At 44.3% G+C, this 23,635-nt stretch overlaps 1 protein-coding gene across 2 annotated transcripts in view; it reads left to right on the forward strand.

Annotated features, from left to right (window-relative positions):
- Positions 1 to 23,635, forward strand: part of mpp7a (MAGUK p55 scaffold protein 7a) — a 127,923-nt gene that overhangs the window by 95,116 nt on the left and 9,172 nt on the right. For both annotated transcript variants that reach the window (XM_054622687.1, XM_054622688.1), the window contains exons 12-15: positions 10,460 to 10,630; positions 16,589 to 16,669; positions 19,792 to 19,885; positions 22,638 to 22,746. In XM_054622687.1, the coding sequence (XP_054478662.1) occupies positions 10,460 to 10,630; positions 16,589 to 16,669; positions 19,792 to 19,885; positions 22,638 to 22,746 (455 nt within the window). The remainder of the gene's footprint in view (positions 1 to 10,459; positions 10,631 to 16,588; positions 16,670 to 19,791; positions 19,886 to 22,637; positions 22,747 to 23,635) is intronic.

A 23,635-nucleotide genomic window follows, 5' to 3' on the forward strand; every position in this document is an offset into this window, starting at 1 on the left:
TTACTAGCTTTTTTTTATGAGCTTTCAGCTGCGTCGCTTGGTCTTCATCAGTGGATGGAGTTTCACCTAGATAAAACTTGGGTTCAGGGTCAGGATCTCATGCCAAAGTTTACATACTTTGTCCATGTCATGACACTGAGTATACTTGACCCACCGATGAAGACCACGGGTTGCAGTTGAAATCTTCGGAGAGAGCTAATAAGTGGACCTTAAGTTAGTATTTTTTGGTTTAATTTTGTTAAATGAATGTAGCAATACTACAAAATTAAATATGATTACGAGCTATTTTAATTTTGTGTGAGAAATGACTCAAAAAAATATTTCAATATGAATTCGTCACAGTATTGTGTACTAGTTTAGTTTATAACAGAGAAACACAAACTAGCTCTCTGTAACTGTGGCTTAGATTCAAGTATTTCACATGAGACATTAGGATGTTAACTCTTCTTTTTGTCATTTGTCTTTTGTTTCGCTTTTCTAAGACGATGTGGCTGTAGAGTTTGGTAGGTGTCCTCTTCTTCTTTATTCCCTCACATCGTCCCTCAACTTACTTTTTGTAATCCAGCAATTGCTCTAACTGTGACTCATTTCCATTCCTTGCTTCTATTGCACTCACAGTCGAAGAGATCGAAGGTACTACATGTCTGAAGTCTCCCATCCAATAGGACATTACTGGCTGATAGAAACAGTTAAACCATTTGTGATTGGTTCACCTTCATAATGTCTGTGTCTAACCAAAGGTCTACCTCTCACCTCTGCTCTCCATCCTTCTTGTTTTCATTTGGCCCATGTCATCATGTCAAAGCTAATCGCTCTTAAAGGGGAGCATCAAACGTTCCTGTCAATTTCTTGCAGTTTATTGGCTCTTGGATTGTACAAAGAATCATCTTTCACCAGCTAACTTTCATTTTCATTAGAGCGGACAGGAGAGAATGGACACTTCCAGTAATCTTGTGCCTGTGGAACACACTCATAATTCAAACTTAAAAAAGAAAACATCCAAAGCAATGGCCAGGGATGTAGTGATTGTAAAACAAATCACTACAGTGATTTTCGTTGAAGAAAAAAGTTTTGTTGAAGTAAATTAATTGTATTTTCTTTCTAAGTGTTGGTAGTTAATTGTACAGAATCCCATAGAGTCAAGTGGAAAAAAAAGTCTGTTCTAATCTATTTTCCATTTTGTGTGTGGCTTTAGAAGGGGTGAAAAAAAGTGTTGCCAGGTTTTTTGTGAAAACAGGTAGGAAAAAGTATTTATCCTAATGATGATTTAAATCAATGAATCTGATAACTTTTCTAGGACCCCTTCTTAGACCCTGATCTCGAATTTGAGAATCACTGGTTTATAATGCATTCGATATTAAAGCTAATTTGGATGAAAATATGAATGTTTTTAGTCCTACTTAGAAGGCTAGTGGTGCACTTCTGCCTCTTGTGGCTGAAATGAGTACTACAACAACAAACACTTTCTGACAGAATTGACTTTACTTTTACTTTAATTATCCTGCCCAAAGAAAAAAATATATTCTGACCTGCCAAACTTTTTTTTCAACCGGAAAAACTTTCCCCACCTGTTTCACAGATGAAAAAAATTAAGGAAATTCTGAAAGATCGACGAGGCAAAACCTTGTTTTTCACCTGTGCAGAAGCCATAAACACAAAAGATAAAACAATTCTGATCAAGCTTAGAAAATTGATCCGCAGAATTTTTTATCTCACTTGCCTCTCAGGTCTTCCGTAGGTTTGTCTCACGATGCACCGACTTAAGGTTTTAGTTCGCCTCTCTTCTTATTTACCACTACATCAATGGCTATCACTCTGGACTAAATGGCCATAATTAACTGCATCTCCACCTACATCAGTAACACAAAACATCTCGTCAGATCTGTCTCGTTGACTGTACCTGTATGTTTTTTTTCTCCCGTATATGTCTACGTGGTTAGAGGGGGTGGGTTCCTGTTGCTCTCATGTCTGACTATTCTCTTTAACGTGATGTTGTGCCTCTCTTCTGGCTTCTCCTTTCTTTCCCCTTCTCATCACCAGAGGACGCTGACTATAGTAGCGGATTCCAGCTAGGTGAGAGATGTTGCCTCCTTCACTTCATTCTGTCCTCTGCCCTCCTGACTTGGCTCTCCCTTCGATGCATTAACAGTGGGGCCAAGGGGCCAGGATTGTGTTAGATTTACATGAATCCTCTCCATTTATTCCTTCATAGTCCAGCCTTTATAGTGTGTGCCACGTAACCCTGACAAATAGTTATCTGCTTTTTAAAATGTACTTGACTTGTTCCTCTAACTCTGAGAGTGTTTTTGGTACAACTGATTCAACTTGGACTCCCATGTGAAAACACAAGCAGTAGTTGTGTAGTGGTTCAAAAGCCTACGGTGTGCTATTTTTGCCCACTGGCAGATCATGTCGAGGATTTGCAGAATATAGTAGTTATCCTGCTCTGCCTCCGCTGTGGGTCTGCTGACATCTTTGCGTACGGTTCTGGATGGGCTTGGGTTGGCCTTGTTTTTGCACGCTTTGTTCTGGAGGTCGGGCCCGGGCGCCAGCATCGCCAGTTGATGTGGTCCCGGTCAGACTTAATGACAATTACCGTGGGCCACTTTGGTTCTGCAGCCCTTTCCAGAGAGCTGCTTCCAATTCTGTGTCCTGTGCAGAAAATGCTCCCCATCATGTCTTTATTACCACTGTCGTTTTCCCAACAAATCATAAGGTATCGTCCCTCTGAAGGACCACAGGCCGTACTAGCTGGCTCGTACACAAATCCTCTGTCTGCCCATCTGCCTTTTTTCTTGCGTTTCTGTCTGTTTATATCTCTCTCTGTCTCCCTCCATCTCCCTCTCTGCGTCCCATTCCGTCTATATCCAGAGGTTGAGGTTGAGAGGTGAACTCTCCTTTGCACACTACACCGTTCAGAATACTGATTTCACAGGATATCCAGTGCACACGCAAGTTTATAAATACTGAGTTTGAGCCATGTCTGCCAAGCTCAATCAGGGTCACTTCCCAAGGCCGAACCATGCCAAACACCAGTCCGTTTGTTCCACTCCTCTCTGTCCCCTTCAGGCTTGCCCTTACTGTCACCCTGCCTCCTCCATGAGGTCAATGACCTCAGCCTCTCCTCTTCCTCCTCGGTACCCAAACAACATCCAGCGCTCTAGCGGGTTAGCAGCATTTCTCGACTCCAGCAGCCCAGAACGAGGTTTAACTGAAATCAGAGAACCTCAGGAGGAGGAGAAGAGAGAGAGAAAAAAAATAGTGTAAGTTATAATAACATCTTCTCTATGCGAGTACTTGCTGCATGACTTTTCAGCCTGTTGGATGTGGTTGTATGATTTAGAGTTGGCACGTCCCTAAAAGTATGAAATCCTAGAACTTACAGATGCTTTTGCAATGCTACTGAGGTTGCATGGGGAAATAAAGGGGGCGTCGAAAGGGGGGGTAGGTAGTTGTTGTCCTTAGATTTTGGTTCGTTTTCCCTTCATGCGTTTCTCAGTGATGCAACGTCTGTAAGGTTCTCAGCCAAAAGCGATCCTGGAGCACTACTGGGGGGGCGAGCAGATTCCTGTGCTCAGATGTTGATAGATTTTAGAGCCAGCAGACTAGAGAATAAATTCAGACCTAGGAGGAGGAAAACTGCTTCCCATGATGCCTTCTTATCAGGCCTTTCTAGAAAGCAGTGCTTTAGAACATTCAACTTTGGATGGATGGACGGGTGGATGGATGGATGGATGGATGGATGGATGGATGGATGGATGGATGGATGGATGGGTGGATGGATGGATGGATATATGGAGGGCAAGCAACAAGCTCCAAATAAGTAAAAGCTGAACGATCCGGGGCTGGAATATTCATCAGCCCCATCATATGTCCAAGTTATGGAAAAATGGTTGTGTGCCATTTACTAAAATAAAAAATGCTCCATTTCCAAAATGACAGAAGTTCATCAGGCTGCTGGTTGAATGTTAGTGAGTTTTTCCCCCATCCACATCCAATCATCTTACTTAATACGATTGAAATGATAAACATTGGTATGGATATCCAAAATCTGTGTGCAATTGGAGCAGGTATATGCACTTGCTTGACAGGGGTGCTTCAATCAGCATAAGAAACTAGTGTTGTTCCGATACCAGAGCTGGAAATGCCTCCAATACAGCCTAAAATGCTGGATCACGTATATGGGAGTATGTGAGTCGATTGACCGACCCAATATCTCAATATCATATTATTTACCAGCTGAATTACTATACACAGGAACGGGAACAGCAATACGCGACACTCCACACTACCCTATCTGCACATCCTGCCGATCAGTACTTCACACGTGAAAGAAGCTGCGAGACAGAAGCGAAATGGCTTACTCATTAGTTACTTCCATCATCAGCTCCATAAAAAAAAAAAAATCAACTGCATCGGTTCAAAAGAGCCATCTTACTTCTTACTGATCTTTCTTGAGATTTGCACATGCACAGGCAGGTGCCAGCAGAAAGCCTAATGTTAGCCAAAGGAGGCAAAATGTCAGCAGTATGGCGATATTTTACACTGGAAAATCTGTCAAACTAGATAATAAATAGAGTTCTGTGGCATTCATTATCTGTATGCATTTGTTAATGTTTTACAAATGGTTTTAACCCAAGCTAGGCCATACAACAATGACTGTGCCTTTGCTGAAAAGGCAAGTTCAGGTATGTGTATCACGAATGAAAAAAATGGTATCAGAACATCTCTATTATCAACCATCCATTGTAGTTGTTTAAAGAGTCTAAAAAGAGACATGTCATTTCCTCGACTGTGGCTTTGTAGGAGAGCATCTTCCCCGTCTGAACATCAGACTGATGAGACAAACAGGAAGGCAGGCATTACAGTACTTTGGGCCCTCAGAGGGCCCCTTAGGCATGTTGATAGTGGCTTCAAGGACTCCAGTAGAAGCAGAAGTACTTGTGTGTGCGTATGTGTTTTTTTTTTTTCTTTTTGCCAACACATAAGGCATCAGGCATCGTTTTGGGACGTGACATTCCTCAGCCCAAAGAGCTGTGGGATAAGACGGAGGGGAAAAACAAATAGCGTTTGACACAAATGGACCTCTCGCAGCCAAAGGTCTAGAGCGCTGTTCCACCATATAAGCCGGTAACACTTGGGTCGGGTACCACTTTCCAAATGCTTAGTGCGGGGGCCGTGGAAACTACTCCCAGAATGTGTTCTCCCCAGATAACACTCTAATGGCTTCACCAATGTGGACTGCTACACGTACATTTCAGATGTCAGACCTACAAACTTTGTCTTTTGTCCGGATGTTGGGTCATGTACTTTATGTTTACACTGTTGTGACCTCTTCCAGAAACAGTTAGACGTTTATGACGATCAAATATTCTAAGATCAGCCATGGAGCCCACTTTACTACAGTCCCATAATCATTTTCACAGATGCCTGTTAACAGTTGTGCAGAGGGATCATTTGAAGGACACACGTCTGTCTGTCTGTCTGTCTGTCTGTCTGTCTGTCTGTCTGTCTGTCTGTCTGTCTGTCTGTCTGTCTGTCTGTCTGTCTGTCTGTCTGTCTGTCCCCTCCGTCGTTTACTTGCTGTCCTTTCAGAATTCTCCTCTTGTCTCGTGAGCACTCTTATCTCCTCTATTGATTCCTCTCATTTTTCCTGCCAAATCCTCTCCTAATTCCTTTCCTCCCCTGATTCCTCTTTTCACCCCTATCGATTTCTCTTGCTGTCCCTTAAAATTCCTCTCTTAAATCCTTTCCTCTCTTGATTCCTTTCCTCTCCTAATTCCTCTTTTCTCCCCTATGGATTTCTGTCCTTTTCTCTCCTGATTCCTCTCCTCTCCTAATTCCTCTTCTCTCCACTATCGATTCCTCTCCTTTTTCCTGCCAATTCCTCTCCTGATTCATCCTTTCTCCCTTATTGATTCCTATCCTGTCCCCTCCCCTCCTGATTAATTTCCTCTCCTAATTCCTCTACTGAATCCTCTCCCTTCCTGATTCCTCTCCTTATTGAAACCTCTGGAGAAGTTTAACAGTACATTATGTTGGCACACAAAGACATTTTAATCAGGAGACACAAGTATACAAAAGCTTATTGTTTATCATTAACAGATGATATGTGATGATAAAGTCTTGACAGAGTCTTTGGAGCTTGGACTCTACAGGGGGATTAGTAATTGAGGGGCATCTGCCCTGAGCAGCAGCAAGATAAATCCCCCCGAGGAGTCCAGACACTGGTGGTGGTGGTGGCTGATGAGGCTGATAGAATGATGAGTTTATGAAGTTGAAAAATCTGCAAAGACCGGGCAGAGATGGGGAGGTGGAGGGGCGCGTAGCAGCAGCATGAACATACTGAAGGTAGAGAGACAATCATGTTTAACAGAGACAGCAGCAAGATGATAGGCTAACGATGGAATTGGGTAGTGCTAGTGGATAGAAGAGACCAGCTGATCAGAACAGCTGATATCATGATTGACAGAACCAAACAATGACAGCAAGGAGATTATGAGTGAGCATGTTTGAGGAGAGAATGGCAGATGTATGTGAAATAAACTACAGGCCTAGGCATGCAAGAGTATAGTCTCCCTGACTGAACTTAAGCTAGAGCTTCATGGCTCAACTTTTGTCTCCATGAAATCTGGGCACATTTTGCCTTGACATTCTATTATGCTTCCTTGTATTCTGCGAGCAAAGCATATTTGTGATAAATCAAGCAGAGCGATCCCTCTGTCTACCCCCGGCTTTGTATTTTCTACATTATGAGCCTCAACGCTCCCTCTTCCTTTTACTCACTGTTGGGGTAATAACGGCTGACGGTGTGGAAACCTCCAACTCCCCAGCTGCCCGCCACCAGCCTCCCTTATTCCCTCTAACCGAGCCGGCAGCGGGCACGCATAGTGGGGCCGAGAGGGCCGGTAATGCTTCCCACATTTAGTGCCCAGGAGTGTAACAGCGTCAAACCGCAGTGTGCAGCGTCGAGCCACGGGCGTAATGCTCACTTAATCCCCAGCTGCCATGCGCGGTTGATTCCATAGATGTCGTCTACATTAGTCCAGAGAAGAGAGAGGGCCCCCGCCGGGAGAGAGCCAGGATGGCACTGGAGCTGTCAGCGCGGTCTCCTGTAGTTAGGCCACGGGGCCTCAGAACGGCGGCCCTCACGGCACCAGAGCCTCACAACAGGTGGTTTCACTATGAGCCTGTTCCTCTTAGCTACACCGCACGTTTTCTGTCTCCCTCTCTGCACTTAATGAAGTTTGATTGGAGGGAAAATGTTATTTTTCTTCTCTCCGTAGTCATCTCGCTGATCGCTGATGTCCTGAAGACCCGATGCTGGTATTCTTCTCAGGCTTCTCATCTTTCGTACACCCGTTCGCGAATGCATCTTTTATTTTTTTATGAACAATTGTCTTTCTGCACTGTACTTTTTTTTCATTCTACAATCGTAGCCATTTCCTTTTTACAGGTGCGAGGTTGTAGCAACTCACTGAATGATCGTGTCCGAGTGGGCAGTTTGCATTTGCGGTTTGAGATTCGAGGCATCCGGGGCGCTTTCTTTAAGCACATGCTGAAAATTCCTACGTGGCTGTTAGATATTATCACTCTGGAAAATGGGCTTGCAGGACTGCTGGCGACTTCCAAGCTCTGTGTGTGTGTGTGTGTGTGTGTGTGTGTGTGTGTGTGTGTGTGTGTGTGTGTGTGTGTGTGTGTGTGTGTGTGTGTGTGTGTGTGTGTGTGTGTGTGTGTGTGTGTGTGTGTGTGTGTGTGTGTGTGTGTGTGTGTGTGTGTGTGCATGTGTGCTTAGTCACAGTTTGTGTTTACACTATGTTAAATATACTCATCTCCCCCCCCCCACTCTTTGCATGTTTCTGTTTAGCTGAAACGACTTTAAATCAAAGTTTGTGTGTGAGAGAGCGAGAGAGAGTGATAGACAGTGTGTGCTGCAGTTTTGGCAATTACCCAGTCACAGCCTGGTGCACAGCATTAGAAGGTACGTGCATGTGTGTGTAAATGTGAGTGTGTGTGACTGAGGGAAACTTTAACTCCATACCCCCTGAAGACTGAACACTTTTGCAGAAAAGCACACACCAGCACACCGCCGCTCTCATTCCAGGGAAATTCAAAACAGATCTATTGTCAACAACTTCGATGTGACCTGTCAAACCGTTAAAAGAGGAGCTGGATCTCAGTGCCACACATATCACGCATTCCTTTTCTACTAGTAAGCCTTATGCTTGGATCCTCCTGTGACAAACGTGCCGGTGTTCCAACTCAACCGAGGCTTTCCATGACATGTCTGCGTTTGAACGGGACTCGTTCCTTAATTCTGGATCGAATTAACTTCCATCCCCTCTGTCTAATGCAGTCGCCGTCAGTGCTGAGGATGAGACTGGGGGGGAGGTTTGGCGAGGGGAGGGGATGCTGCTCGTTGCTGCACGACGCTTTGATTTATCCGACCTTAGGCAGTTCTAGAGGGGGAGGGCAGGAGAGCTCTCTGTCGTTATTTGGATGGAGCTGTCTAGAGGAGTTTAAATGATCTTGAGGGACACTAGATTACTGTGGGCCCCCCCTTCAGCTGAGGGCCGACAATTTATAACCGCTGAGCTTCGTGCACCTGCGGAAAGTAGAGGAGGTTGCCCTTGGCCCGAGCCCAATGAGATCCGAGCTCGCCATACTGTACGGCAGACAGAATTAACGGCTATCATAGCACTACTTAAAGCCTTATTAACCAGGAGTGTTTACATTGTGATACATGGCTGACCAGACTGGGGTTTTTCAGGGGGAAAGAAAATTGACTGCTGGCTTTCAATAGGATATCATTAACATTACACTTTTAATGTTTATTGTAATGATGTCAACCCGCGTGGGTATCGGTTACAGTTTGATGTCTTTACAGGAGAAATGCAGATGAGCGGTGTGCGTTTTCCACTGTGTGGCACAGACTAACGCTCCCTTGGTGGGGGTGAGGGTGAGGGGGTGAGGGTGCTGAATGAGTAGATGAACCGCAGGAGGAATGGCACAGACGACATAAGCCGCAACTTGCCCACAGTGGAACAAAGTCTGCCCCTGAATGTTCAGTGTAACACTATATATATAAAAAATAAAATAAATTGTTACTCGGGCGCGTGTGTAGGCTCGTACGTACATACGAGCCCACACGAAAACACTATTAGTCTGCTCCAATGACTAACGGTGTGTTTCATTTGTAACTCAGCATAGGTCCGTAGCTCCATCTCTTAATAAGGGAACGTTTGGAAAAGAACAAGCCGAGAAGATTGCAGACTCTCTCTCTCTCTCTCTCTCTCTCTCTCTCTCTCTCTCTCTCTCTCTCTCTCTCTCTAGCTCTATGCAAAGCCCTATGGTGGTTTGAAAATGTTGTAGAAAGTATTAAGGGGGCGGATATCAGGAGCTGTGTCATTTTCATGCCGCCTTTTATCTTGCATCGTATTTTTGAAGTTCAATAATTACTGATTAAAAACTGGAATAATGACAGAGAAGGCTGGAAAACAGCCCATGGAATGACGAAGAAATAGGTTATTAAACGTCCTGCAATACAGAGATTTACTATTATTTTAAGGTTCCGCAAACATCTGTCGTGAATATGAATGAAAAAGAAGTTCTCAAATTGGGGGGTGAACGTCTCCTTTTGATCCTATTGCAGATTATAAGATCAAGGCATGCACACTCGATCGCCATAAGACGTCTTTGTGACGGCAGTCCAAGCACACGGCGCACACCATAAACCAATCAGAGATGACTGCTTATGGGATGTGACCCATGCACGTCTGGGCATAACCTTTCCAAAGAACACAAAATGACACACGCAAACATAGACACAAACCTATCTCGCAACTGTCTAACATTGCAATGAGAATAAAAAGCTAAATAAAACCAGCCATCCACCAACTATAAATTCATATTCTGTAGCCATCAATAAAGTACATAAGTACATCTCGTGTTTCTTCCGTTTCACACGATTAACTCTTAGCAGACATCTGGCTTGAGAGACCACAAGATTCAAGAAAATACAATACTACCCAGATTAAAAAGGTAATAAAATAATTTTATACACAGCTTCTCACAACATTTAAAGTATCAAGGCCTCACCACAATCTCCAAGAGAAATGTGTATGCAGAAAAAAGAAGAAAATAAAAAATCCTCTACATGACACAAGGGGAAAATGTGAATAAGGGGTTTGAGTGTGGTATCCAGGAAAACAGTTTTGGCCGAGTGTCACGCTGTTCTTCTTTCACCTACTGCAAAGATAGCTGTCTGAAAAACCGAGGTGCACACAATACAGTATGAGGTATTGGACACAGAGGCGTGGAAGCGTTTGCCAAGACGCAGAAATGACCATAAATCGCACATACGTGGCTTTTATTTTTGTTTTTCTGAGGTATATTTTAGATTAACGTGTCTCTTTCTGTCTCCTCTCCCTTCCTCTCTCTTTTTCATCCTCACCTCCAGCCGGGTTCAGGAGGAGCTTCCGTCTGAGCAGGAGGGACAAGAAGACCAACAAGTCCATGTACGAGTGCAAGAAGAGCGAAATGTACGACATGGCCGACGTGCCCACGTACGAGGAGGTCACCCCGTACCGGAGGCAGAGCGGAGCCAAGCACAGGCTGGTGGTCCTAGTGGGTGAGTAAAGGACTGGACTCCAAAAATAAAAAATGTTGTCACTGCTTTCCTCACATTTTGTTTTGTTTTTTGCATTACGGGGGCTGTTATACTTGGCACTGTAGAATTTAATGAAACTCCTCACCTCCCAGCATGCAGATTGGAGCTTCTTAGCCCCAGGTGGCTTGGCCTCGCCCTCCCACGTCCCTCGACCCAGAAAAGAGCTTCCCTAAGCGGGCACTCACCCACAATCATCGAGGGCACTCCCTAATTTAGATGTTAAGCAAATGGAAGACTCTGCGGAGCAGACCTCGTATTAATCGGTCATATTTAGTACTTTAATTCACGGCAACCCCACACTCTAAATGTCTTTTCAAATTTTTTTCGAGACGATGGAATTGTTAACACTCGAGGAGCTTTACAATGTGCCAGGGTCTTGAGAATGAATTAAGCGGCTTCTCATGCTGTATTTGCGGTTGGAAGACGAGCGGAGCCAGCCAACGGTGGAACAATATACTAAGCCAGGTGCAACACTAGAGACTTAAATCTTTCTCACCACCAACTGTGCCATCGCTGAGCCTTTCCATATTTTCCTTTTTAAGGTTTGTTACTCAGGACAAAAAAGAAAAATTGACTCTAAGAATGTCCCAGGCACATATGGAACAAAACATTCCTTAAATTTTCAGCGTGATTCCTTCGGATCTATTTCCATTCATCAAGGGAAGAGGTGTGCTCAAAAGTCTGTCCCGGTCTTCATCTTTTCATTCCAGATATTCTGACAGGACTTTTTAAACATTTGTAAAGTTAATCTAGGAATGAACACCACTGGCAACAAGGTCCCTCTATTTTTCTTTTTGTTGTCACGCATGCTCTCTGATGGACCAGGCCTCGGTTCACACAGAGCATGGTCTTCATCAGACATGTTGCAAATTAGCAGGCCGTTTCCCTGCCAGCATGCCACAGCCTTCCATAGAGGATGCTGAACCTCTCCCACCTGTCATGCTAATGTAAATATTTTCAATTAACGTCCATAATTTGGAGGACAACCTATGGACAATTTCACAAGTAATGAAGCGGAGGGCCAAAGAAAGACCTGCTTTATGTTTCCCTGCCTCCCTCTCTCCTTCTTCCTCTCCCCGGAGTCTCTTGATTTTTCGTATTCGAAATCTTTTTCCCTCCAAAGGTTACTCTGTAAGTGCTCTTTCCTTTTTCTGTTCAGCGGTGACACACGCTATTCCTTAACATAAGGGCATGTGTTTTCTATACTCTTCATTTAATCTATTTGAGCAAGTCGATTTGTTAAGGGCTGCACGAGTGGCCCGTGTTAATTTCCCAGGCTGGACGGCCCTTCTGTATGGAGTTTGCGTGTTCTCCCAGTGTGGGTTCTCTCCGGGTTCTCCGGCTTCCTCCTACAGTCCAGGAGATATTTGGCTAGATTAAATCATTTCTCTAAATTGCCCAGTCTGGATAGCCCTCCAGCGTTGTACCCTGCCTTGCCCAATGTCAGCTGGGATCGGCTCTGGCCCCCCCCCGTGACCCTAAACAGGATAAGCTGTTAATGATAATGGATGGATGGAAATCTTTAGAAAATCAAACCTTTACTCGACCCATTTAAAATTTTCGTTCTAGCAATTTACCATTCACAGCACACATGCTATTTACAATGATAGTAATCGCAGTTATACCATTTAAATTTTTCAGTAATTTTTGAAACAATGGCTCCTTGACTTCAGACAGAGGCAGACAAAAGCAGGCGGCTCATTTGTACCAGGGAACTGTCGGCTTAAAATACTATTGCTGCTGGCAAATTTCATCAGCTATAGCTAGCTAGCTGATTAAGCTATTGTTGGCTCCATGAATTGCTTGAAAATTATGAAGTCAGCCAGATACATAATACATAGCTGGGCCGTAGCTTTTAGTGCATGTGCTCCATTAGCTAGCTCATGGCCGCCACTCTAAAGTGTGCTCATGTGGCGGTAATGGCTGATAACGGCACCCTGACCTTTGGCTTTGTTGTAGAAGCATAGCGCCCACCCTAATGTAACACTGTTAGCTCTTTTATTACTGTTGTTGTGTTTGCGCACTGTTAGCATTGTTAGCTATGAGCCGCCGGCTCAGCTGTCGCAAATGCTCTGAACTTCGTACTGAGCACTTTTATTATTTCCAGCTAATTCATAAAAAGGTAAAAGATAAAGTCATTTAATTCCAAAGTAAACCCGTTGGGCTGCTTCATTTATGTTCTTTTTAAATGTTTTCTTAGAACAGAGCTTCCAGCTTTACCCTAAACTCTGATAGCAACTGTGACTGGCGTCCAAACATGTGCTAGCAATACATCAGGATTTTATTTTTTCTAAATTAATCGATAACCCCACATAAAAACATAGCTCTCTAATGAAATGCTACTTAGCTCTGGAAGTTTTGTAAGCTTGTTAGCTTGACATGCTAACAACTGCTAGCTTATTTTAGACCGGTTTAACACACTGTAATACATTCCTTACACTCCTGCTCTTGTGTTGTTTTTTTTAAAGGCTAAAAAACATTTAGCTTTAACTGTGCATTAGGAGGAGTGGTCTTAATGCAGCCTGTCTACAGCCTTTTACATGTGGAGAAGTGAGTGGAGAGGCAGGGGAAGTGTTTAGTCAATGCAATACTTAAGAGAAGAAGAAGTAACATCTGCATTATTGTTGGACTTGCAGACAGAACACAACCCTCCACACCTCACAAGACCTCAGCACTGCACTTTCTCTGCTGTGCTCCACCACACCCCCGTCATTATTTTTATAACGAACATCCCCCTCCTCACCCAAAGCTCTTCAGGAATGCCTGAAGGCAGTTCTTTATTAATGTGGACGCACGGGCCCACAGTACCCACTAATGAATGACCTGCCGCTACTCAACTCTAGCACTGCGTCTGAGATCTGTTTCAAAGAGAAATCAAGATACTTATCTGGGTTTTTATATATTTTAAATCAGACAGCCAATGAAAATATCTTTTTACATACTGCATGCATAATTTGACTAAACCCCTGATGGTTTTTGAAAGAAATCTGATTATTTGACCTGACAAAGTGCTGTGCTGATTTCCACAATTCCTCATAACTTGACACACTTAACTTGCAGTGAGATTTTGATGAATTGAAGGCCTTTAGTTCAGGGGTTTAGTCCCAACATATTTTATACATAGCGATGCCTAAGTGAATGCGGTATCCAAATCTATAAAAGTGGAACTCTATTTCAACTCCTGTTGGAAATGGAGTAGCGTTGTAAATGCTCCGCGGTTAACACACTGCACCACTGTCATCCTTTAACTGCGGTAGCAGCAAAGCCAGCAGTACGTGTGTGAGCGGTGCTGTAATGGACCCCCGCCCTGGATGGGAGGCATGCTGCGAGGTTTGAGGCTGGGTCGAGGCTCTTGGGCTCAGGCAGAGCAGGGGCCTCGCCGGGCCTGGCCTCAGCATCTCCGCGCACACTGCATGCAATGTGCTCCGCGCATGTCCTGGAGGTTATTACGCCTGCGATATTAAAAGCAACTTCTTTAATGAGAGCGATAATGAAATCTGACACTTTTACTGGCACGACAATCTGCAAGGCCAAGAGTACCGCAAGAGGGCCAGCGAGAGAGAGACAAACGGAGGTAAACACATAAACACAATGTGAATACAGCAGCTTTGCCCAGGATTTTTTTTTTTATTGTATCGTTCAGATTTATAATGTTGCTGTTCTATTGGAGCATTGTAAAAGACAAACAATGCACAAAGAGCGTGCTTTAGGTCAGACGGTGAAACGGGACCACAGGGCACAGCTCCTGCTCGTAAAAGACCTGGTGGTGGGCCCCCTTGGCAGGCGGTGGCACAGCTGGAAGAAGTTTAATCGCCATACGAGGTATTGTGATGAAGGCCTGCTGCCATGCATCATTGACAACACAAGTGGCGAGCAAGGGAGCGACGTACAAGGTGAAAATGGTTTGACGAGCGCGCAGAAGTAGGGTAGCAGAAACGGCCCCCGTCAGTTCCCCTCAGCACCCGGGGGGGCCCTGACATCCGCATTCAGATTCAAGCAAACAGGCCCGCGTGGAGGCTTGCGGCCTGCCGTGACGCACCGTCTGCACCGCTGTGATAGGGCTCATAAAAGAGCCTCTTCTACAACGCTCCGCCACCTCCAGCACCTACAACAACATCGGTCCGCAGCCTTGTTCAAACAGTACCCGCCACATTCCTCCCGCGCTCCCGAAACAAATTCAAAATGAACTCCATTTCCTCATCTTAATAAATCACCCATGCTCTCAACCCCCAGGTACTCTGTTGGTGGTGTTTTTCCCCTTACTGAAAAACTCCTTCTCCCCAGCTAAGATTGATTGCTGTCTTCGCTTGGCCATGTGCTTGTTTATGAGAGACGGTAACCACAGAATACTTCACGCCGCCGCTCCAAAGAGGGTCTGGGTATTTTTCTCTGTTTTTCTCACTCTTTCTTTTTGAAATCACAGTGCGAGCGCGTCCAGGAAACAGCTTTTATCGCTTACAGCGGTCGCACAATGGGACCCAAACCATGTGTTGCCGGGTGCAGAAGTAAAGCGAAAGCTCTGGGTGTGAATTTGTCCTGCCAGTGTTTGGAGATTACGCTTAAAAGAGCCTCGTTGTCCACACCTATTTATCAGGATGTGGATCACTCCGCCGGCCTTCCTGCTTCACACCAGAAGAGATGTGGAGGAGAGATGCAGATAGCAGGAGAGAAAACATAGAGCCCTCTTTCTCTGAGAAATACAAAGCTCTTCCTTTTCAATATTTTCTCTCTCTACCTCTCCCTAGCTTTCCACCTAATCCGCAATCGCTGACTGAACTCACTGTCCGTTTGTTTTAGAGGAGCAGCCTGCTAAACACATTTGCCTGGAGAAACAAAATTTCCAACAGGGTTTTGATGCGATTGTAGTGCCTGCCCAGAACGTCAGGCATGCAAGGAATCCTTAGCCCAGATCAAGCACCGTCTCTTTAACTGTCCACACACCCTGAGCTGTGGTAAAACACCAAAACGCCGAGCCACACATTCGTTACTCCAAAAAATGATTTCTTGTCCAGTCCGTTGAAAACATTGATGCCAGTCGGTTTGAATTAGAATGATGTAGCACCAGTGTAACACCCACGAAACAATAGAGAACGTCTTCTAGAGACAGAGAGTAGAGACAGAAGGGAAAACTTTCAAAAGAAGAGAGAACATGTGGATATTGATTCAGTGACTTCCACCAATACACGTATAAGGTTTGCCATCTTTTTTGTGTTCCTTAATATCAAAGTGCCACAAATGAATCAATTGTCAATACTCCAATAATCTCTCCCCCTTCCCTACTTTCTAACTCATTGCCTCAATTTCCCCACCGGGAATGTGATGGAAAGTCAATACTGGATACAATACTGGAAAAAAGGCTTTCCTACCTCTACTGTGTACCTATAATGGAGGAGGTGTAATGTTCTGCCAAACTACAATGAGAGACGACCTTGTTAGAAATGACCTGTAACTGTAGAATTACTGTTGCGTTTTCATTTTAAATCAATTATCTTTGCTCCAAAGGCTTTTACTGGCTTGATTTTAGTTTTATAGAATATGGAGTTAAATTTACGCTGTGGTAAAATGATTTAATATTACATAACACAAAACTTAAAAGAACTCTTTCTTGGAGAAAAAACAGGGACACTAGTCTAGAGGTAGGGTAAGCATAGTCTATGTAGCGGAAAAGTTTATGAAGATAAAATTAGATCAAACTTATTGATCCCAGAGGGAAAATACACATCGCAGCAGCACAGAAAAATAGATAGAGAACTATTTGAATGACATACATTTAAAATAAAAGTAGAAATAATAACAAATAACAAGATTATATTTTAAAAGAATGTTATGAAAGATGACTTAGGCTTGAGACTACAGTGAGAGAAGGTGGTGAAGGATTCTGTGACCTGTCACATTACCGATGTGTTTGTGTTTGTGCAGGACCCGCAGGAGTTGGCTTGAATGAGCTCAAGAGGAAACTATTGATCTCTGACCCCCAGCACTTCAGTGTGACCATCCCACGTAAGTTCACTCGACTCAGGTTAGACCAATTTGTGCATGCGTGTCATTGTTCAAATCCAAAATTGGTTTAGCATCTCCCAGTAGATTCAAATCAGTCTTCCAATCGTTCCACTGTGTGTGTGTGTGTGTGTGGGGGGGGGGGGGGGGGGGTTTATCTGTTTGTCTTATGTATGAATGTGTGTTTCATACATTGTGTCCATAAAACATAAGCCTTTTACCAGACCATGGTTTCAGATCTGCTATTTATTGGCAAATTACTTTTAAAGGGAATGAAAACACCATTTGGCTTTCTCCGCATGCTGCATTTACACCAGTCCGTAAGAAAGCCAGATGCATTGTGGAACATCAGAAAACAGCACATACAACAATTCTGTTAAGACTAAAACAAAAAATCTTATTTACTCGCTATATATAACTAACTAACTAACTATATATATTATACATATATTTGCATATATACATATTGTTAGATCTGGTACATTTTCTTTTGTAAGAAAAAGTTATATTTTATGTTGTTTCAATTTTTTTTCTTTTCTTTTGATAATGAGTCGAGGCACAGACAGGACACAGTAGGAAAGAGGAGTAAGACATGCAGAAAGTGGATCAGGAGTTTACTTGCTTCTTAACCACTAGGCCACAAGGACACCCAAGCAAAAACTTTCATCACCAAACGCTACAGCATTTTTCTGTTGTGTAAACATGTCTTGCAGTTGGTGAGCTCTCAGTATAACTGGTGTGACCTCAAGACGACTTACTTTAAACATGGAGAAAGATAGAATAAGCATGAAAGATCAGTGGTGTTGGCGAGCTGCTGTTCTCTGGAGGAATGACCCTCGGTAAACGTAAAAGAAACTAACACTATGGGTGTTGTCATAGGGATTATTTTCCTCCCTATTTACTTGTATCAATCCATTTGTGCCCAAGATGCGTCTTGTTGACCTGTCCACAAAGACAAACATGCTGGAAACTAAATAAAAAATAATCACTTTATGTGAAGGATGTTTAGATTACTTGTTCCAGTTTATTTTTCCCAGCGTGTGAGAACGCTGCTGTTTGAGCGATTAAGGTCCAGTCTGACACACACAAACACACACACACATAAACACAAAGGGGAGCTGTTTGGCAGAGAGTAACCTGTGTCAGCTCTTCACAGTCGGCCTGACAAGCCCCGAATGACGGAGGAAACCGCGTTTTTCTACCTCCTGAAGACATGCCATTCCACTGCCTCATGAATTGGCACCCATTGGCTACCCGCTCTCCGCTCTCTCTCGGCTTATTTCTCACTTTCTTCCTGTCTTTCTCCGTCTCTTTCCTCCTCTGCCTCCTTCCTTTTTCTCTCCATTTAAGGACCCAACAACAGCTCGCCATGATTCTGAAGAACATCCAAACTACTGGCTCTATAAGCCTTTTGAGCTTTTTTTCTTTTGGGCAGTTCTGAGGTGTCCCAAAGCCAGCACATCGGGACAAATAAATCTTTTTGATTTATACATTTAAGCAGGGCAGTGGCATTAGTAATTGTGTAGCCACCATCCAGGAGCTGGGAGGGAAACTGCGACATGACTTTGAGGAAACACGAGCAGCACTGATATTAATTGCCGTGTTTGTTGCACGCCATGTGGCATAATGGATGTTTCCAAGTCAAAGTCAGACACTTTGAAAATGTCCCCCGGTATTAAAATCCCATCGGTGTTTGTTTTTTTCCAGGGTTTTTTTCCAGCGAGGCTTGTTAATTGTTCTCAAATGTGACCTGTGATGCTGTGTTTAATAGAGCCCAGACAGCCTGATTCTGACCCACATAGAAGTCGCACTGTGTGGCTCTCGTTGAGAGGAAGGAGACTCGGAAAGTATCTGGTCTCCCTCTTTTTTTTAAACGTTTGATAGCTGCCAATGGACACATGGATGTGTTTAACACTTGCTGTTGTTTCGGATTAAGCCGTACCCCCATTTTATTGTTAATTTGAAAACCGGAGCTTTGGAGACCAATGGTTTGTGGCCTCGCTTAATATATTTTTTTCTCTTGCTCTCTGTTTCTGCTTGTCGCTGTAAAAAGTAAACCAGCCCTTTGAGAAACACAAGGAGTGTTGCAATAAGCCATTAGAGTATCGAGGTTAAACATTTTGATCCCAATCCAAGTTTACTGATATTTTCCAACGTTTGGGATTGAACGGATGCACATTCTTCTGTCGCACTGTAATTATTTTTTCTGTGCCACAGAATAATGCATCGGTGGATGATGCCGTTGGCTGTGTCCCACACATATTTGAATCTAAATATATGTTATCTTATGACAAGGGAAGTTCTGGCCCTCTCGTGTTTTTCCTGTACCGTCGTCTGGCGGAGCGACGACAGAAAGCCATTGATCTTCCTCAGTGTCCTCTCCACCGCAGCTGGATTTACGGCCGTCTTTCCTTCTCAAGCAAGTGACACGTTGGATAAATCACACCATTGGTTTTCCACGAAGCCTGTAGATCAGTCTGGAGCGTATAAAGGAAAGGCACCGGTCCGCTAACAGGGTGCAGCCTCAACACGTGCTGACAAAAGCCTGGCAGTTTAATAGTTTGTTTTGGAGCCGGTAGGGAGTGTCTTGACGGGGAGTACACTCTCCCCTCTGACCTTTCAAAGCCCTTCCCGAAAAGGAGCCGGGCTGCGAGTCGACCCCTTGATCCTCAAAAGTCCTCCAGCGCGGCCTGCTCACGCTCCCTCCACGTGCCGCACGTTTTACAGTGAGTCTTAACGGTTTACGGCCAAGTAAATGTGGAGACTTGATGTTAATGAGAGCTCCCAAACTCAATTACCTTACAGCAGCTAACACTGGCTGCTAACGCCACGGCTTCTGTTTCTACAAGAGACGGGTTTAATAAGACGCAGTAAACCCCGCCCCCCCCCCGCCGAATGTCACTTAAGTGTCTGCGTTTAGTGCCGCAGCGCTACAGGTTGTGTGTTTTATAGTGCTGTTACACAATAATATATACAAGGGTTGGCACGGCCCAGCGTGCTGCGTCTCAGCCATGTTAACAAGGGGCTCAGTTCAGATGCTTTCAGACCCAACAGTGAGTCAGACAGTCTGGGATTGAGGTAATCACTCCTCTCTCTCTCTCTCTCTCTCTCTCTCTCTCTCTCAGACACCAGTCGGGCCAAGAAGAACCAGGAGAGCGACGGCGTGGAGTACCACTTCATCTCCAAACATCTCTTCGAGACGGATATCCACAATAACAAGTAGGCACGACTGTTGGTATAAGTAAAGAAAAAAAAAACTAAAGAGTGAGTCAACAAACTGGTTAACCTTTGGATAGATTCTAACTTTATACAGGAAACATGGACTACAGACATTCCTAATGGGAATACCTACGACTTTGAAGGCCTAAAGCCTCTGCTACATCTCCAATGAACACTGGTTAAAACAAGTAAAAATCGGACCGTGCAAATTTTCCATAGGCAGTGGTAATTTCCCCACATGGCAAATATATCTGTTTTCTCCCCAAAAAATAAAAATAAAAAAAGGAAGCAAGACTTTTAGAACTCAACAATAATCAAAAATGATTTGGAGAGACCAGATTTTTTTGCAGTAAAAACATTTTCTGTTACACTGCCTTTATCATGGTGGGTCATGAAGTTGGTGTCTTCAAATACTCAGAATTAATATGACTATTTCAGTGTGGTGAAATTGGAGATTACAAGATGTAAGTTGTGATATTATGAGAATAATTTTAAACTATTACATTTTTACAAGGAAAATTATGAGAATAAAATTATAGTATGAGGAGTAAAGGGTTTTTATATTTCAAAAGCAAAACTCTTAATCATTTTCTGATGTCTCTAACGTGTATTAATCACTTTGATTCAACTCTCCACCACCATTTCCATCCATGTCTCTTCTCTGTCCCCGCTGATTAAAAACATTCTGGACATGCAACACATCCGTCATGTAATTAGTTAAATTTCATTTAGATATCCTAAAGCCTATGATAATAAGGTTCTTATTGTCGTATAAATTCAGGTCACCCACATTCCATCCCCCATTTGACATTTCAAAGATTTCTGTAGAAATACGCTTTTACTCCCATAACATCATATTTCTCTTTAAATCTTTTTGCTTACAGTGGCCCTAATTCTAAATGAAGGTAGTTTAAATTTTTGATTCATCGATTCATTTTTTTTAATATTCACTACAACGATATATTTACTGTTCTGTAACATAGCAAAGCAGCCAATCTTTACATGTTACAAACAGATGTATCCCTCCCTATGTGAGCTCTAAACCACTAGAGGCAGCGTGGCGGTCAGATGGTTCCAGACCAGCGCTCGCTGCCACCGTTCACTCCCCGCTGTCGTCCCTGTGTCTCTGTAACCGAGCGCGAGCTGGCGTTGACAGGGCCAGCGGGCCCCATGATCGGTAACCGATCTCCAGACGGTGGCCCAGAGGTCTCCTGTCACTGCTTCCTCCTTACCCATCAGGCGCTCTCTCTCTCTCTCTGATCGAGCCACATCGTGGCCCGCCTTGACATTTGCGGCCAGCAAATTGAAATGCATGTTGTAACATTCATAAGAATGATTGATGCCTTTTTGCCGGTGTCACACGAGCTGGAGAAGGAGGGTGGCGGGAGAAGACATACTGGGCTTAGGGGTGCACATGCAAAATATTTATGCACGCAAACACACACACACACACACACAAACACAAACACGAGTGTGACACAGAGGGGAAGCCTGTGGTGGCGAGGGCATATAGAGTGTCAGAGCATGCAGAGAGAAGAAAGAGAAAGTGTGTGTGTGTGTGTGTGTGTGTGTGAGGGGGGGGTGTATATTTAGGCCGTGTTGCGGTGTGGGTCGGAGGCATGCAATGTTCTTCGGTGGAGTCGGAGGGGTGAGCGACAGAGCTGTGATGTGGGGCGGCATGCGTGGGACATGCGGTGCTGAAATTACAAGGCAGCCAAGAAGACGAGGAGGGAGATGAACTTGTTTGCATTACGCCTCATCGCATGCAGCAGGAACAATGCTGGGATAGAAACAAAAAAGGGAAAAGAGGGTCCACGACCAGAACAACAACGTGCTTTTAGCTTGAACGACTTTCCCAAGGGAAGCCCTGTTCTGTGTCAAAATCGCCGCAAATTCATGCTCCCCCCAAAAAAGGCAAACCTCCACTGGCGAGCCTCACCGTTATCCTCTCACTTTCTCAGCTCTGACGACTAACGTCTCAGGGCGCTGCGAGGTGTGAGTCTTTTAAACGCAGGCTACTGTAAACTCTTAAATTAATTTCCCATAACTGAATATGAGGTTTGTTATAGAGCCTCCTTTCTTTAAAAAGAAAAAAAAAGCTGAGTAAAACTTTCTTACATGGGCAATTACCATAAAACGTTCTCTTTACATGGCATCAGTCACACCGCGGCGGTCACTCTGCCCGCCGCTCGTCATGAGCAGACTGCACGCATGACACAATATTAGCTTCAAATTCTTTCCACCTTGTTACTCTCCTCGCTGCCCTTTTTCCCTCCTTCAGTTCAGCTAAAAATACACCAGTGGCTTTTTTTTTCTTCTTCTTCCTCACGACGGCTGAATGGTATGAATGAGGGAAAGATTATCTCGTGGAAAGTGTTTGTCTGCCGGGGTTCATATCATGGTGGGATTACGGAGGGAAAGTTTTGCCGTTCGTGATCTTTCCGGAACAAACAGGTCTTACTGATCAAAAGGCGGGGCGCTTTGGAGATTGTATAAAAACACACTTGACCAAAACGTCTGGTTTTTAAGTTCTGATGGAGGACGCAATCTTCAGATCAGTCACTGTCCATCCTCCTGTCTCTGTGGATTTGCAGAGTTGTTATATGTCATTATTTCTGAGATGGACAAGATTCTAATGTTCCTTCCCTGAATGGACATCAGTGTTGCATTAGATAACTAATCCCTGCACAGAAATGGTGTTTTCTTACTCAGCAATCTTTCATCTCTTCTCTCTCTGCATCTCACCTCTCAGGTTCATCGAGTACGGCGAGTACAAAGGGAACTACTACGGCACGAGTCTAGACTCCGCACGCTCCGTCCTCTCCAAGAACAAAGTGTGCCTATTGGATGTCCAGCCTCATGTGAGTGACACAAACCTCCTCCTCTCCATCTCACCGACCATCTCCCTTCACTTCCCGGTATTCTTTTTTCTAACCCTGTGGTACCTCAGAAGCAGATCTCTCTTGTCCCTGGCTTCTCTGAGGCCTTGGCCTCTTACTGGGTTACCAAAGGGTTTTTGTTTTTCTACCAGGAGCAATTACCTCTAATTTCCTCTATTTGAAGATTTCCTCTTTGGTTTATGTGTCTTGGGTGTAGTTGCGTTCACACCCTACGAAAAAAATAGCCTGGCTTGTCGCTTAGCCCCAGCCTGACTAAAAAACCCTGAGCAACGATAAGTCCAGCGCCGTGGCCCGTATCGCCCCATCTGCCCTCCCCAGCTCCTCTCTGTTTGTTTTTGCTCCATGGATAATGGCGGGCACAAACGCACCATTATATAGATTAGCCTGGCAGGTTCTCAAACCTGAAAGTCGGCCCCAAAGCCCTCAGCTAACGTCTGTCAGAAAGGGCCTGTGGAAGCTCATGTGGGTGTGTGTTTGGCATACCCACATGAGCCACCACAACACGACTCATGGACCAGATCCGTGGCAGTGTCACAGCATGTTATTGCTCCCATGCTGACTCGCTGAAATGAATGCCTCCCAGTGGTTCCTCTCCTGCCCCTCCTTTGGCTTTTTATCCATCTTCCTATCAGTTGCGGGTTTCAGACCTACCGCCTGTTAGCACGGTGGGAAGCCCTGATCACAATGCCAGAGCAAGAACCAGAACCAGGGGTGAGCCTGAAGCCTGCCTGACGCCACCACTAACCAGCTCTGACCTCTCTCCCACCTCTTGAGAAGCAGATGGGCGGTGTCTTGTCGTGCAGTTGTCACCAGAAATAAGAGGCAAGGAGGCAGATGCGGTCAGAAATGT

Source organism: Anoplopoma fimbria, chromosome 21 (genome assembly GCF_027596085.1).
Source record: "Anoplopoma fimbria isolate UVic2021 breed Golden Eagle Sablefish chromosome 21, Afim_UVic_2022, whole genome shotgun sequence".
Lineage (NCBI taxonomy): Eukaryota > Metazoa > Chordata > Actinopteri > Perciformes > Anoplopomatidae > Anoplopoma > Anoplopoma fimbria.